Source organism: Pteropus alecto, unplaced genomic scaffold (assembly GCF_000325575.1).
Source record: "Pteropus alecto unplaced genomic scaffold, ASM32557v1 scaffold131, whole genome shotgun sequence".
NCBI lineage: Eukaryota > Metazoa > Chordata > Mammalia > Chiroptera > Pteropodidae > Pteropus > Pteropus alecto.
The window spans coordinates 12,898,769-12,916,685 of record NW_006434709.1 but is presented as its reverse complement, the minus strand read 5'-3'; the positions used below and the strand labels follow the sequence as shown (position 1 = coordinate 12,916,685).

General features: G+C 33.2%; 1 protein-coding gene across 3 annotated transcripts in view; it reads right to left on the bottom strand.

Moving 5' to 3' along the window:
• The window catches only part of PNPT1 (polyribonucleotide nucleotidyltransferase 1), a 37,149-nt gene that overhangs the window by 7,003 nt on the left and 12,229 nt on the right, over positions 1 to 17,917 (bottom strand). For all 3 annotated transcript variants that reach the window (XM_006909587.3, XM_015587574.2, XM_015587575.2), the window contains 12 exons: positions 15,363 to 15,549; positions 14,467 to 14,518; positions 14,034 to 14,091; positions 11,987 to 12,083; positions 11,420 to 11,522; positions 8,942 to 9,012; positions 7,656 to 7,692; positions 5,298 to 5,364; positions 5,124 to 5,213; positions 4,068 to 4,121; positions 572 to 678; positions 72 to 143 (listed from right to left, as the gene is read on the bottom strand). In XM_006909587.3, coding sequence (XP_006909649.1) covers positions 72 to 143; positions 572 to 678; positions 4,068 to 4,121; positions 5,124 to 5,213; positions 5,298 to 5,364; positions 7,656 to 7,692; positions 8,942 to 9,012; positions 11,420 to 11,522; positions 11,987 to 12,083; positions 14,034 to 14,091; positions 14,467 to 14,518; positions 15,363 to 15,549 — 995 coding nt within the window. The remainder of the gene's footprint in view (positions 1 to 71; positions 144 to 571; positions 679 to 4,067; positions 4,122 to 5,123; positions 5,214 to 5,297; positions 5,365 to 7,655; positions 7,693 to 8,941; positions 9,013 to 11,419; positions 11,523 to 11,986; positions 12,084 to 14,033; positions 14,092 to 14,466; positions 14,519 to 15,362; positions 15,550 to 17,917) is intronic.

Below are 17,917 nucleotides of genomic sequence, written 5' to 3'. Positions count from 1 at the left end.
AAAGAATTATATAAATTGCTTCATGACATAATTAAATATTATTTTTAAAAAGAAAAAGGGTTTAAAAATACCTGTAATGCAGTTATCCCCTTATTAGTGCCGGCCATTTTGAAATCCATGTCACCATTGTAATCTTCAATTCCCTTAAGAAATTTTAAGAAATTGTGATATAATTTTAAACAAAAACAAAATTCACCCATCATCAGTGTAGAGAAATTAAAAAAAAAAAGCTTTAGCAGTAAACTGTGTCTCCTACAGTAACTGCTTCCAATTTGTGGCTTTTAATTTACAAATATTTTACCAGAAAATCACTAGTTTTAGATCGTGTTTTCCCCAATAAATGCATAAGGATTAATTTATGACCATCCTAAAGTGAACTATATTATGGATACTTACATTGTAATATATATTTTTAATTCACATCCTATAAAATCTAAGGCAAATGTGGAGAGGAGGAAAGTAAGAACAAAGACCTCTATTCTTTGAGTCCTAGCATTCTTCTAAGCATAGGATGCTTGTAAAGTATGTATAATCTTCACCACTGAATATTTGAAACTGTTAATATACTTGCCAGAATATCTGTTAGCAAACGATAATCTTCTATTTCATCCTTGTCAAGACTGTTTTTGGTGACCAATCCTATTGCCACACCTGCAACAGCAGATGAAATTGGAACCCCTGTAATTCAGGAAAAAAAAAACAAAAAAACTTCTGTGTAATGTGTTACAGCAGCCTAACATATGTATTCATCATTCTTTTGACATTTATTTTAATGTAAGTGGATAGTGTTCTAAATTGATAACCACCAAAACTAAGCTGGAATGTTCTTAATAAGTCATCTGACTACTCATATTTCTTCTCAAACATATAATAAAAGCCCCTTAAAACAATGCTAACAGGTAATCACTGTGTGCAGCAAAAACCTCTCTATAATAGCAAACTTAACTCTTAATTAGTTTCTTTGCCTTTTGGGGCCTTCTTTTTCTTTTCTTTTTAAAAGTAACTGTGTATTTGTGAAATCCTTCTAGTCTGAACCCCTCAGTCCACCTTCCCATGACAACCACTATCAGGTTTTCTTGTGTATCCTCCCAGAAAATTTCTGTGCACAAGTATAAATATAAGTGTAATCTTTTATTTTCTTTACTCATAGAGCATACTTAATGATTCACTATTCTGCATCTTTTTTTTCACTTAATAACATCTTGGATATAGACACATAATGCCACGCAAAGCTCTACCTTCCTCTTGAATAGCTGCATATTACTCATGGTATGTGTTTATAAGCCACACAATAGAAGTGGGATTTCTGAGTCAAAGGGTATATGGATTTACCTTTGTTTTACTGTCAAACTGACTTCCAAAGAGTTTGGCATTTTATACTTTATCAGCAGTATATAAAGGTGCCAGCTATTCTACATTCTTGTTAATTCTTGTCAAATCTTTTGACTTTTCCCTATCTAAAGGGTAAAAATGGTAGCTTATTATTTTTAATTTGATTTCTGTTTTTATGAGTGAGGTTGAACCTTTTTTTCATGTTTATAACCATCTGTTTCTTTTTCTATGAACTGCCTGTTCATGGCCTTCAACCATTTTCCTTCTTTAGTTGTTGGTCTCTTTCTTACAGATTCGCAAGAGCTCTTTCAATAGCGATAGGTCTTTGTTAAATATAAATGTAGATTAAAGTGAATAAAATATATGAAATAATTTTCTAATCTGTTGACTTTATCGTGATTTTTTTCCCATATAGAATTTTAAGTTATATGTAATCATAGCTCTTGGATTTTGCTTAGAAAAGTTTTTCCTTTTCAAGATTGTGATGTCTTCAATGTTTTATCATTTAAAAAAAGTTTAAATTTTGATCACTTGGAACTTATTTAGTATAATGGGAGTGTGCTTCTCCAAGCATCTCACTTATACCCATGGTTTTAAATATTACTTATAATGGTGATGACTTAAAAATCTATCCCTCCTGCCTAGTTCTTTTCGCTAAGCTGTGGAGATGTATAGCCAATCTGTGTGTATTGTATATCTCCAGCTAAATCTGCAAAACAACCCCCTTCCACAAATACAAATTCATGCGCGCGCGCGCGCACACACACACACACGCGCGCACACACACACACACACACACACACACTCAATTTAATCATCTACAATAAATCTTTTTTCTCTTATATTCCCTATCTTGGTTGACACTCATGCCAAAATCAAGATTTCTTTCTTCATTTCCTATATCTTATCAGGTCACAAAGATCTGATTAGTTTGTCTGTAGAAGTTTTTAGAAAGTTCTCCTTTCCCCTAAATATTGAAATATCCACTGTTACTCCTGTAAGTCCAAGTCACTATTATTTCTTGCCCTGCCAACAAGTCTCCCTGTCTGGTTTCCCAGATTTTATTTCTCCTCCTAGCTCTTATTATCTTCCACCTGCATCCCCTAAGGCTATCATCTAAACTGGGAAGGGAAAAAAAAGATTCAAATCATGCCACTCCTCTACATAAAATCCTTCAAGTCCCCCATTATCTGCTTTCACGAAATTTTTATTTTTTATTTTATATATATATATCAACCCTTGGCTGACCTCACAGATTGCAAGGACCTTGTCGGCTTATAGTCCCTTATTTTTTTATTTTTTATGCCTACAGCACCTGGTCTTCTTAGGTGGTGTCCCATCCAAGTACTAACCAGGCCTGACACTGCTTAGCTTCCGAGACAGGAAATTTTTATATATGCTCTATTTTCAAAAACGTCTGGGAAACAGTGCATCCTGTTTCTAGAGAATCAGAATTCACATTAGCATATTAAGATGTGTTTAACCCATGTTAAATAAAACTGCTTCACCCTGCTCAAATGTACTTTAGAACAGAATAATTTTTTTCTTGGCATATAAAACATCCTGGGAACACTAAATTGGGAAATACTGGCTTTAAGTATTTCCTTTAAAATCTGGTCTCAGTTTATTACTTCATTACTTCTTTCCAATACATTTCAGAAACACACTATACTGTTTCATAATTTTGCACATGCTGTTTCTTTCACATGAAATACAGGCCCCACTTTTAATATGCCTGGTCAACAACTATTCAGCCTTTAAAACCAGATGAAATATAGCTGTCTCTATAAAGCCAATTACCTTCACCCTAGTTCTTCATCCATATTGTACAGTTTATCTTTTTTAGGATTTATTCTGTTTTCCATTCTGAGATTGGAAGACTGATGAATACAAGCTCCATTAGGACAAAGACTTTGTTTTGTGTCCCAAGCGCTTAGCACAGAAGTAAAGATTTGTTGAATGAGTGCATGAAAGTAAAAATAGGAGTAGTATTTTACTAGTTACCTTGAATATCAGATTATGTTTCCCTTCCACTGAACACAACTAGAAAAGTATCTTTAGCTTTAGCTTTTTTTGCTTTGGCTTAAGTTTTAATCTTACTAGATAATGTTATATATTCACATCATGCTTTCATTTTATCCTTAGTTATGTTGTCCTCCTATCTTATATACCTGTACTGTAAATGTACAAACTTATAGGGAACTCTTTGTGTGGCCTCTTGAGTGTCTCTAGGTTCCTTTTTCTTCATGAATAGCATCATTGATGATGACTATTTGGCAAGAATTGTTTTCATAGCCTCTTAATTTTTTTCCCTGTTGGTGTTTCAAACCCAGAGATTATACTGAACCACTTGCAGTCTTCCTAAAATTCTGTGTACACTTCCATTGTTTTTCCTATGGCTTGTATAAATCAACTAGAAGATTACATGGTTGTTTTCTCTTATCAGTCTTTTTACTTCTGCTTGCTAATCCAAACTTCCTTGGTCAATGGAATCGACTAGGTCACCAAGGCACTAAATAATTCCAGTGTACAGCTTTTAGCCAAAAATAGGAATTCCAGCATATGTCTATATAGTTGAAGCTGTACTTTGTAACTATCTTGCTTCTGGCCTGGTTTGGTAATCTGTAATCTGATTTATCCAAGTCTTACTAAAATGCAATTTTAAAGAAATCTTGTATTTTATACTAACCGAGTATATATAAAGCATTAGAAGTTTTGTGACAAAATTCTTTTACCTGCATCCATTAATGCTAGGCTTCCACAACATGCAGATGCCATAGAAGATGATCCTATAGAAAGAGAAATACTTTATAGTATACTGCTTTTTAAATTAAAATGTATAAAATTGTTAGTATTGGTTATTTCCTTAAAAATATTCAGTTATATAAAATTCAATATTCTTTTCTTTTTAAAAGCACTTAAGGCAAGCTCTCCTAAACCAAGAACTATAAAGCTGCATAGTCCAATATGGTACCTATTAGCTATATGTGGCTACTAAATTTAAATTAACTGAAATAAATTCAGTCTATGAAATGACAGCACAGGAATTGAGAACTTCCCTTATCAAGAGTTATATTAGCTAGCAGTGCCAGAGATTCTAATTCTAAGAATCCTCCCAGAAGAACCAGCATGCCTCTTTTGTTGCTTAATCAGAAGGCAGTTAAGATACAGGACTTTGGCTCTTTTACTGGGCCATAAGCCATAGCCTAGTCACACCCAGTAGAGAACAGAAAGTCTCTAGTTTAAATTTTGAGCATGCTTTGGGTTTCTTTCCTTTTTTAAAAAATATCTTATGACCATTTGATCAATGTCTGCTACATCTTTGAGAACTCAGTATCCTTCCTGCCTTTAATGACCATACCTTGCTTTGACTTTTGGACTGATTTTTTTTTACTTCAAATTGACCTTTTAACCTAGCCTTTCTCTGTGGTGTCTTCTTCTATTTGTGATACCTTACAGGTGTTCCCTGCCTAATGGATCACCTGATTTTGGCCCTTCTCGTCAAGCTGGCCTTGCTCTGTGGTTTGTTTGTAAAAATAAAGAAAAAATAACCCAAACCGGATCTCATAACAGATATATAAAGAGAAATATTTGTTTTATATTGCTTTCAAAACATCTAACAAGCTAAGAACAGAAATTCAGACAAGAATACAATTAACTAAACACATTTTTCTCTTGCAGTGGGTTTGGGTACTGAAGTATTAAGCAATGTAACATTTGTTATGAAAAATTAAGAATATAATAAGGAGTTTGGTCTCTTTGACTAGGAAAAATATATTTCAATACCATACCATTTGACTCCAGGACTTCAGATGTGACTCTTATGGTGAAAGGAAAATCTTTGGGAATAACAGGATACAAAGCTTTCTCAGCAAGAGCACCTAAATGAGAGTAACAAATAATAAGCAAAAAAATGTACTAAGTCCCTGTAAGGATACCATATAAGTTTACAGATTTGTACTCACCATGCCCAAGTTCTCTTCTGTTTATACCAGTGACTTTGCCAATTTCGTTTGTTGCATAAGGAGGAAACTTTAAAAACAAACAAACAAAAAAACCACATACATATACAACTGACATGGAAAGATATCCAAGATATAGTACCAAAATAATAAAACAAGTTACAATACTGCAAAATTCCATTTTTGTTAAAAAAAATAGTACATTCATATATATACAGAAAATGTCTGTAAATATATGAAACATATATATCTAAAACATATACCAAATTACTAAAATTAGGTACTTCTAGTGTGTATGTGAATCAGGGTGGAAAGTGGATGGTTTTGGGGATTCACATCATAAATTTCTATAATGTTTAAATTGTTAATAATGATATATTTTTGTAATAAGTACAAATACATATATATTTTTTAAAAATGCACATTGAGGAAATAGAGATCTTTTCCAAAAAGTTTTACTTTAGCCAGAGGTTGCAAACTTTTATTTGACCAATATGTTATCTTAAAGGGATATAAATTAGTTGTGATCATTTAAAAAATTAAGAAATTTCCCATAAAAATCTGGAATTCCAGTTTCTTTAACAAAATATTTTTAAGGAGTAATGAAACATGAATCTGATCAAGCCTCTGGATCTTGCAGTCGATTTGCAGGAGATAGGACAGAAGAATATCAGAATGTGCAATCAGCACCACCTAGACTGTGGGGGAACTCTTTAACAGACAGATTATAAGGAAAAGAATGTAATGGAGAAATCTATGGATTAAAAGAGACCTAAAGAAATATCAATTTTTAAAAATGGACAAGACTAGACTATAGTATCTAGGAATGTACACTAGAAACACAAAGAAAGAAGTGATTATAAAACTTAGGAGAATAGTTACTTTTAGAGGAAGAAGGGTGTTGAGATTGGGATGAAAAACATGGAGTGGCTTCCAGGGTGAATGGGTGAATGGCAACATTCTATTCTCTAACTTAGGTGGTAGTTATGTGGGTGTCTGCCTTATAAAAACTCAGTAAGTCATCCTTTATTTTATATGGTTTTCAGTATCTGTATTTTATTTTATAATAAAAAGGTTTTTTCAAAAAATGAGAAGATAACAATAACAGGCCTTATCTATCTCCTGCTCCCTCCCCCACCTCTTTTCCCAATATCAGCTAGAGCAGCATTTTTCACAGCTGCCCTTTTAAAAAAGATTGCCATGTGCTCTTTAGCTCATGACACAGGAAGTGCTTCTGTAGCATCTGGTATATCTAGAATAGGATATTTATAAGGGATTCAAGACCTGTTAGAATCATCAGGTTTATGGATATTCTCTAGCATATATTAGATGAAATGTTCTTTATTAATAATAGCAAGTTCACCAAAATTGAGATGCGATTCTGGGCAGCCAACAACAGTCCCTCAAAGGTGAAATGACTTGCTACTTTACACTAGCCTCCCAACGTGTATGCTTTAAATACTAAAATTAGTTTTATATGTTGTATCTGGTCCTTTATGATTAGTTGTGAATAAAGTCAATCACAAACTCAATTATATATAAAGTACTTTAAATAAAAATATAAATATTTAAATGAACTAACAGGAAAAGGTGATTTTCCAGGTAAGGTATTTGAAAAGCCTAACTTTTGTTTGACACATGTGAACAAGTACAACTCTTTTTTTCTTTTTTCTTTTGCCATTTGTTCCACAAACATTTATTTGGCACCAGATGTGCCAAACATCATTTTAGATTACACAAGAAAATGCAACAGAGAACAGACAAGGTCTTTAGTATTTTAGAATTTCCATTCTTGTAAGGATTACAGATTCGATGAGCTATAATAAAAGTACAATATGTAAAATAAATTTAATTGAGCATATATCATCAGTGGAAAGTGCTGGAAAAACATAATAAAAAAGCTGGGAGAGGATAGAAAGTGTTTAAGACATGCCTAATGCCAGTGATTTCAAATTCTTCTTCAAGCAAATTTGAAAGTTTTTTTTAATTAAAAAAAATTTTTTTTAAGTATAATTGGTATACAATATTATATTGGTTATATTAGTTTAAGGTATATACAGGTACAACTCTTCCTTCACTAAAACAATATTGTCTACTATACTTTAATGTATGTATACTTTTATGTATGACTCAGACAGGAAGTTGATTGGCAAGCTACTACTTAACTCTCTAAATCTCTTCTGTATGCAATAAAATAACAGCTCCCATATCCTCCTTAACAGATATATAAAACTAGCACAGTAAATGTTAATGTTAGAACCCAAGTAGTGGGTATACAGGCATTCACTATAAAGTTCTTTCAACTTTGCTGTTTCCTGGAAATTTTTCATAACAAGATATTGGGGAAAAAATTCACCTTACCTCATAATGCAGCATGAAATTTTTATCTTTTATCCCACTACAAACAAAAAGCATAATGTTATAAACAACATAGCAGTTACAAACAAATTTATTTTAACGAACAACTAAAAAAGGGAGTTGGTCTGTAACTGAAAACGAGGAGAATTAGAAGAGTGAACGTCAGAGATGGTATTTTTTTCTGGGGCTTATAAATGAATTCTACACAGATTTAGGAAAAAAATTTTGCTTTAATTATAAGCACTGAAATATCCGGATCTGAATACTAAGATAGTAGATACATATTTTTAAGCATTAACTATTGAAAGAACCCTAAATGTTATAAATACATTAGTTAAATCTCAGAGTTATGATCTTTCTCCCAGTCAACATGTGAAATGAAAATCAGTCACTAAAATGATATAGCTGAGAGCAATTAGAAGATCTGACAAGCATCATTTTAAGGTTGAAAAGAGAACTGTTGTGACTGTATCTAGAATGGGGGAAAATAAGGATGAGAAAAAACAATTCGTGGAAGCAGGAAATCAGGTTTATCTTTAACCAAGGAAAAGACAGGCATATACAGGGTCTTAGCATAAATAGTGCCCCCTTTGGGTTGGATTGCAAAAGGTACCTCTCAGTGAGGCAGAGCCCCGTGGTCTTCCAAAACCCTTAACCAGGGAAAGGGAAGCAACTCTGTTAGGCACCGAGGAAAGAAAGAGCTATGTGGCTGTGAGTCCTAGGACTCTGATGCAGTAATGCTGGTGGGGACTGTAATATAGATTCTTATCATATAAAATTGATCAAAATGGTTTTACTGCTAACTTTTTAGGAACAGAGGAGGAGAACCAAGTACTTTTGAACACAAATTCAAATGTGCCTTAGGATTAGATAAGGTTTATTCATTTATTAACAGCCTTCAGATTCTTTTCAGCAACTGGGACTCCTGCTTACTTATTTGCTCTTTTCTTTATAATAGAAAAACCTATCCATTCAAGATTGCCCAGAAAATCTGCCCTAAGGAATGGTTCTAGAGACAGAGAATAAACTAAATGTACTCATATTAAAGAATTAAATTCTTTACCAGTATTCGTTTGAACCAATGAGTTACAATATAGCACAAAAATTCCCTTGAAATTACTATTATATAAACAGAAAAAAGTACAGAGATATAGGTTTTTAAAAGTAATGCATAATAATATATCACATGAGCTTCAATTATATAGTAGAACATCATAACCATCTAAAGAACAGGGGGATGCGGTGGGGGGAACATAGTCTCAGGGACCTGTGGGACAGTATCAACTTACTTTATAGCTGTTATAATTCGGTCCGACTTAATACTGGATTCTAGTGAATCAAATGTAACAGTACAAAAAACCTAAAGAAAAAACAAAATTCTTTAGGCTTTAATTTACTAACAACAAATATAAAAATGAAACATATTTAAAGAACCTAATTAGCTCTTAGAGACATGGGATAAATACAATCTATACGAAGCTTGCCATGGTATTTACTAGAGTAAACATTTGTTAATAATCCAAAGGTGTAACATCACAAAGACTACATATGTAAAGCACTGTACATGGAGTGCTAGGGGAAGAGGACAGGAAGAGGAAGGAATATAAAACCTGACCATAAAGAAAGCCTCATTAATGTTATCATAAAATAATTTCATTAACTGCAATTTTGAAGTTTACTGAGCTATTACTGTCATCAAAAAGTGAAATTATATTCAAAACTGAAAACAGAGGCTTGCACAGGAATAAATGGCATTAACATGTAAACAAATTATATGCAGGAGAAACAGGAATAGCTGTGTGACCAGCACTGCACAACAGGCTTAGCCAATAAAACTGTTTTTTAAAAAAAAATCAGTCTTTGAAGAGACATAACATAATCCAGAGACTCTACATATCATTCAAAATGTCCAGGATACAATCTACGGAAAAAAAAAAGAGGAAACAGGGCCTATTCTCAAGAACAAAAGACAATGACTAAAGACTGACTCTGAGCTAATTCAGATGTTGGATTAACAGACTTTCAATAGCTACTAAGGACTTTCAAAAGTTATTATACCCAAAGAGATAAAAAAAAAGAACAAATGGAAATTCTAGAACTAGAAAATATATTATAACAAAAGGAGGTGATAGGAGTCAGTGAACATGAAGACATTAATAGAAATTGCCAATCTAAAGAACAGGGGGATGCGGTGGGGGGAACATAGTCTCAGGGACCTGTGGGACAGTATCAAGAGGACTAAATATATGCATGCAATCCCAGAAGAAGAGAGAATGAGGTACAAACAATATTCGAAGAAGTTGTGGCTGAAATTTTCAAGTTAAAGACAAATTTACAAGTCAAGCTCATGAAACTCTTAGCAGGTTAAATACAAAGAAAACTACACTTTTCATACTGCTGAAAACCAAAGACAAAATCTTGAAAGCACCCAGAAGAAAATAATATTACAAGGAACAATGATTTGAATGAGTCTTGACTTTTCAGAAAATGGAGGAAAAAAACAGTGGAATATTTATAAATGGTAAAAGAAAAAAATAGAAACCCAGAATCTTTATCTAGCAAAAAGATTCTTTGTACAGAAAAGCAAAATAAAGACATTTCAGATAAATGAAAAGTAAGAATTTGTTATCAGAAGACCTATAAGACAATACTAAAGGAAGTCTCATCAGATTGAAGGGAAGTAAAAATGTATTTATAAACTTTGATTTGCAATGCCACCTTATATTCAAAGGGAAAAGTGAATTTTAGAAATAATGTTGTAAAACTGGCTCACTCTGGAGGTTTTCACCTCAGACCATGTATAGGAATAAATTCTAAGAGATTAGTGGTCTAAATTTGATAGCTAAAACTAGAATGTTAATAGAAAAAGTAGGTGCTTATTTTTGTGACTTTGGGGTAAGGAAGGATTTCTTAAATCAGACTTTAAAAACACAAACCACAAAAGTAAAAGAGGGAAAGATTAATTACATTTAAATGAATGATTTTATGTTTCTTCTAGACATATAGTAGGGTACCACAAGCAAAGTTAAAAGGCATATGAGAAAGAGGGAGATGATATGATATATACACATTCTGGTTATTGTAAAGGATTAACATTTAAATATATAACAAGTCACTGAAAAATAGCAGGAAATAGAGAGTAAACCATATTGAAAAATGAAAAAACATTGGCCAAAGGATATAAACACTTAATTCACAAAAGAGCAAACCTGAACCAGTGCCACCACTTTGCTCAGCTCTAGGGATACTATGTGAAAACAGTGCTCTAGACTCTAGAGGTGTGCAGCCCCACAGGGCATGGTGTACCCAGTGACTTTATTGACTGGCTATTATATAATGATGCTTAGCTTCACTCATAATGAGAGCAATACAAATGGAAACAATGACATGCCACTTTGTATTTATTAGATTGGCAGAATTAAGGAGTGATTAATATAAGAGGTATAAAGCATAACACCATACGCAAGACAAGAAATACACATATATGTTAACTATAAGAGAATGGGTGCCTCTACAGGCTAAATGGAGAAAACAAATGAGAGTCTTGAAGAGACCAAGAACAACAATATGCCATAAACTAAGGTATATGAATGACTAAATTTTGTGTACCTCAAAAAAGCTTTTCAAAATGTTTTTAAAAAATCAGATGCTAATCTGGACAATACATTCCATAAGATAAAAACCTATAGCATCTACATAATGTATTTCTATTAGATCTACTTAAGCAATCCTGAATCAGCAAATGTAGCTTTTTATATATATATTACCTGCGTTTGTCCCCTTTGAAATAATGCTGATCCATGAAGAATTTTCAACATATCTACCTCACAATTTATATTCCTAAGTGAAGTCAAATCTCGACCATCACACCTATAGTAATAAAGGAAATAAGCGTGTAAAGCAGTGTTGGAAATGAGAAAAATCACATATTATCTTTTTATCACTACCAGGAAATTCTCAAGCCCAGATACACATCATAATTACCTGCAGAACTTTAAAAACTTTACCTGGCCCCACCCTAAGACCAGTCTCTGAATCAGAATCTTAGGGGTTGTGACCCATACACATATATTGTTAAAAAGCTCTGTAAGTTATTCTTATGAGCAGTCAGGGCTGTGAAGCACTGCTCGATATACCAGGCCCACAGAGAGACAGTCAACCACATCCACAAAATCCACACACTCTTCAAAAGGTACTCATTTATAAAATAAATATTGTAGTTCTTTCTTGTTAACTTAAAAAAAAAAGTTTCTTTCTTTGAGAAAGTTAGCCACTTTCAAGGCAACTTGCAGAGAGAGTTCCTGTTTGAATTCCATCAAAAAGGATATGTTTACCTTTTGTATTCATTCAAAATAATACTTCTAAAAACCTCCTTTGCAACAACATTGAAGGACTCTATTATTTCATATGACTCAACTTCTGGAAATTTTTCTATAGAAGGAAAACAAACCAAAACAAAGGTTTTCTTTTTTTTGGAAGGTAGGATTTCTCTTAAATTCACAGTCTCAAATCAATTAACTACGGAGTTAAACCAAGGGAGTTCACTCTGCACATGTACTTCTCAGGCAAACAAAAGCAGATAAATCAAATGTTCTCAAGTAGAAGAAATACAACAAGTATTATACCTTAAATGTACTATTATTGGGAATTTAGTTTGCTTTCTACCAGAAAGAATAGTGCTTTGAAATCAGCTCTCTATTGCATTGTTACCTGACAAATCCAGCCAACTGTATTATGAAAAGGTCTGACACTTTTAAGAGTAGTCACCACTGTTTTGCCTGAGGAACTTTTATCTTAGTCTGCAAATAAAGGAATAATTTTCTTTACGTATTGCAAATCCCTAACTACGTTTCCCCCGCCCCACTTTAATTCCCGCACCTCCTCACTTTTACCCCTGACCTACTGATGTTGTGTCTCCCCTTAAGAACTGGATCTTTGAAGGCAGGGTGTCTCCTCCCACACACACAAGGCCCGCCCCAGGGGCCCGGTGCCCCAGGCCCAGCACACGGGGGTATGGTCCATGGCTCCACCTGGGGTGCCAACCCAGGACCTTCTGCGTGTAAAGCAGACTTGCTAACCACTACACTATGGAGCCACCCCTAACCTACAGATTTTTTTAATTAACATTTGTCAAGTTCTTTCATGAACCCAGTACTTTATGTGTGTTTTTTAAATGTCTTTAATCTTTATAATAACTTACAAAGTAAATTCTATTGTTATCCCCATTCTACAGAAGAAAAAACAGGCCTAATGGAGATGGAGAAAATTCCCTGAGATCACACAGGTAGTAACTGACACAGCTGTGATCTGAATACAGATTTGTCTGCCTAGGCTTATGCTTTTAAATGTTAAGCCACTTTACCTTATCAGTTGATTTATGCCAAGTTTTAAGCAGTGTTCTCTCAAGCATTTTGATTTATTAAATATAACTTTAAAGTAATCAGAACATAGGAAATGGCCACAGAAAGATATATTAAGTATTGTATCTTCATCAGGCAAGAATAATTTTAAATATTATACTTTAATATGAACTTTTATGTTTTAACTAGATTGCATTTGGAGAGGAAATAATAAGACATTTAAAATATGATCCTATGAACCCAGAGTCATGAAGATATTATGTATAATATAAACACAAAATCACTTTTCTTTTTAAATAGATGTTATACAACTTCTCATTCTTAATAGGATGAAAATATAGTAACAGCAAACTTTTTCAATGGCAGTTACAGGTAATGGCCTTACTATCAATGCTAACAGCAGAATTTTTATCTTAAAATAATTAGGTGAGAGGTTATATGTCTGTTAGTAGAAAAATTAACAAGAACTATAAGTCATGTTTGGTACACATTGTTAGTGTGATTGATATCTATAATAAAATCCTTGCTTAATAATTTCTAGAGAGCTAAATTATCTAAAATTTAAATTTCACAATTCCACATGAAATAATAGCACCAATTAACATTTATTGAACACCTGCTATATGCCAGGCAAGATGTAAATTATTTATTCATTTAATCCCCATAAACTGAATATTATTAGTATTGCAATTTCACAGATTAAGAACTAAAGAATTTTAAAGACCATCTTCCGAGGCTTCAGATGACAGGTAACAAGGATCCCTCTTAGAGTATAAGAATCTGATCCAGAAAAGATCAGGACTATTTCACATTCAACATTTACTGGCACCCACTCTGTATGAGGTGCACTACTGACCACATTCATAGACATTAATTTAACAGTAACCTTGGGATATATTATTATCACAAATTTACTGAAAATAAAAATGAAGAGCAATGAGAATAACTGATTTCAAGGTCTCATACATCCAAAAACTTTTAAGTCTATTCTTTAAAATATTTTTTTAATTAAAAAAAATACCTTTTAGTTGTTCCTCTGTATCTAATCTTATCTTATTAACAGCTTCATCTCTGGAAATCTGAAAGAAAGTTGAGGTTCAGTTTAGATGCCAACATTTAACATTTCTATTTTTAAATTATTTTACAATTAACACATTATAATAGTACTCAGGTTTCTCTAATGGGTAGTGTTCTCTAATAGATTAGAACTGGTTATTGATTTATAAGAAATACTACCTGTTTATGAATTCATTCAAATATATTTACACAAGTCCCTAAAACTTATACTAATCAACAAAAGGAGAATGGAGAAGCAAACAGCTAGGCTTTTCTATAGTTTTCTGTTTAGAGATTTCTCATAAAAATAGGGCTAACATTCATAAACAATTTATGTGAGATATGACAAAAAAGATTTCCCAGAACAATTATTTAAGACAATATCCAGATATACCTACTTTATCATGTTCATAATTTGTAAAAACTGCGTAGAGTCTTTCCATGGCGAGTCTATTTTAAGACAAGATAAATATCAGCATAATATTTGGAAACATGAAGCAGTGTCTATTACAAACAAAACTAAAATACTTAAAAGCTAAAATATTTAATAAACATTTCACGAAGCATTAAAAAAATATATTTATTGCCCTTTAACAATGCTAATCTGTTTACTGTTTATAATACGATACAGAACACAAATTTCTTTCTCCTTGTCAGGGGGAATCACTCACAATGGTACTTCTTTAATCGTTCAATTTCTTTCATCTTAGATTTTTCTTATACTTTCTCTTAACCACTTTTTTGCTGTTCTTTCTATTCTAGCTGTTATTTCAGATAACTCTTGTTGGGGACAGTTTATATAACAGTTTAATCTGACCAATAGCTGTGAGACTGATACTAAGAGAAATATTTACTTATTCAATTTAAAATAAAATGAAATAATTTTCTGGTGATTCATTCATATATACTGAGTGCCTGCCTATGTGCAGGCATTGTTGTAAGTACTGGGCATACAGAGGTGTTTATACCTGATTTTGAGAACCACAGCGGTTTCCTTAGATATTCAAATATCTTCTGCTTTATTCTCTTTTTCTTGACATAGAGAGGTAATGGCGATTATTTGAATCTTGACAAATAAACTCATTCCCTCTTTCATTTGAGATTCAAATCTAGGTTACTGAAGAGGTATTTGGGTTTATCCTTTTTAAAACATTAGACTGGTATTTATGGTAATGACCCTTAAAACAGAAGGGTGCTATTTAAGAAGTAATGCATGAATAGGGCTTCCATGGGAAGTTTTTTTCTGAGAGGAAATTACATCTGGTGACAATTTCATAGTTTCTTTTGTTCTTACTTATGCGTGTGTTTCACAATCTCTGACGAAGGGATAAATAACTTCTGAGGTGTCCTCTTGGTAACACCAATTTCTTTTACCAACTGCTGGATGCCCTGAATTATTTGTTGTGTATATTTTACTCCCACTTTGATAGCATGGCAAAAGTCCTGCTGTAAAATGTTCTCTGCAGAGGCTTCCAACATGACTATTTAAAGAAAAAAAAAAAAAAAAAAGATTGCTATTGAACATTTCACCAATATAGCATTTTCAAATAACATGACATGACATAAATTCTACAAATCAATTTTATTAGATGAATAAAGAAACCTTGATATGTGAAGTTGGGTTTATAGTCTTCTTAAATTTAATGAGGGAATTCTCATAACGAAACTGAAAAGAAATGCATATTTTTTATAACATCTTTATTAGATATAATTCAAATGCCATAAAATTCTACCTTTTAAAGATACAATTGCATTGATTCTTAATATGTACTTAGTGAAATTTTAAAATATCAGCGCAGTAGGTGTCCAATAAATGTTTCCTGTTTAACAATTATTTGATGTTACCTCCCACTTAATTCTGTCATTGTCACATTGTCTGATTCTTGCACAGGAGGGAAAATCTTTGCAGTGATACTGTTTTAAGTAAACCTACTAGAGGACACTAGCTACTACCATAAAAAGGTTGCTTTTGTGGTTCTGTAACAATAAGACTTCTATGCAAAGTAGGGCTTTTAGCATGGTATCTCACTAAAATCTGCTATTCACCTTTGGCCTTGGTTTTTGCAAGGCTGAATAGAGTCCTGCCAACTTGTGTAGCATCCTGGCATTTTTCAACTTGTACAAAGATCATGTAATGCATAGTTAGCATCATATCTAATAGTTTAACCACATCATGTTGACATTAAGATTTATTATTATCTAAAAAGTCACTTCTAAGGCTTCTAGGTATAATCTCGAATGAAAAAAATCTTCTTTGCTTTATAAGTTGGAATTCTATCAGTCAATAGAAACAATTCCAACAGACCTGTGAAATTAAAACAGAAGATCTAATATTGGTGTCACTAGAGTCCTGGAAAGAGGAGAAAGATGGCAGGACTGAAAAGTACTGGGGTAGAAAAAACAGCTGAAAGCTTCCCAAATTTGGCAAAGATACAGACGTACAAATAGATTCAAGAAGCTGAGTAAACCCAACATAGGGTAACTCAAAGAAAGACACATCATAATTAAGCTTCTGAAAACTAAAGACAAATAAAAAAGTCTTGAAACCAGCCAGAGAAAATTGATTCCTTACTCATATGGAAAAAGCAACTCAAATAACATCAGATTTTTCATCAGAAACCATGGAGACCAGAAGTGGTATAACATTTTTCAGGTGCTCAAGGAACAGAACTGTTAACCCAGAATCCTATACCCAGTGAAAATATTTAGATATGAAAGAAAAATCAAGACTCTCAGGTGAAGGAGAACTAAGAAAATTTTGTCACTGGCGGACTCACCCTAAAAGTAGTTCTCTAAACAGAATGGAAATAATAAAGGAAGAAGCCATGTTAAGAAAACCATGTTAAAAACAAACCATTTAAAAAATGGACAGAGGACCTGAACAGACACTTCTCCCAAGAAGACATACAAATGGCCAACAAACATGAAAGGATGCTCAACATCATTAGCTATTAGGGAAATGCAAGTCAAAACCACAATGAGATACCATCTCACACCTGTTAGAATAGTTGTTATCAATAGGACAAGAAATAACAAGTGTTGGAGAGAATGTGGAGAAAAAGGAACCCTCATACACTGTTGGTGGGACTGCAAATTGGTACAGCCATTATGGAAAATAGTATGGAGGTTCCTCAAAAAACTAAGAATTGATCTACCATATGATCCAGCAATCCCCCTACTGAATATTTACCCCAAAGACTGGAAAGCTCATATCCGAAAAGACATTTGCACACCGACGTTCATAGCAGCATTATTCACAGTGGCCAGGACGTGGAAACAACCAAAGTGTCTTATGATTGATGATTGGTTAAAGAAGCTGTGATACATATATACAATGGAATTTACTCAGCCATAGAAGAGATGAAATACTGCTATTTGCGACAACACGGATAGACCTTGAGATAATCCTGCTAAACGAAATAAGCCAGACAGGAAAAGTTGAAAACCAAATGATATCACTTATATGTGAGATATAAACCTAAAAGCAACAAACAAACAGAGAATCAGGGACATGGACAACAGACTAGTGGTTACCAGAAGGTGGGGTGTAGCGGGGAGGGAGGAGATAGATGGGGTAAAGGGGGTCAAATATGTGGTGACAGAAAGAAATCTAACTATGGGCAGTAAACACACAATGCCATATGTATATGCCTTACTGTTGAAATGTACACCTGAAACTTACTGGATTTTGTTAACCAGTGTCACCATAAAAAAAAAAAAAGACTACCATCTGATAGTTTATGCAGTCTTTAAAGTATCATTCTTCCATTTAGTGAGCAGTAAGTGAGAATAGCCAGCTGAAAGGCTGCCTATGGTGTTTCTATGGCAAGCCATACATGAAGATCCTTA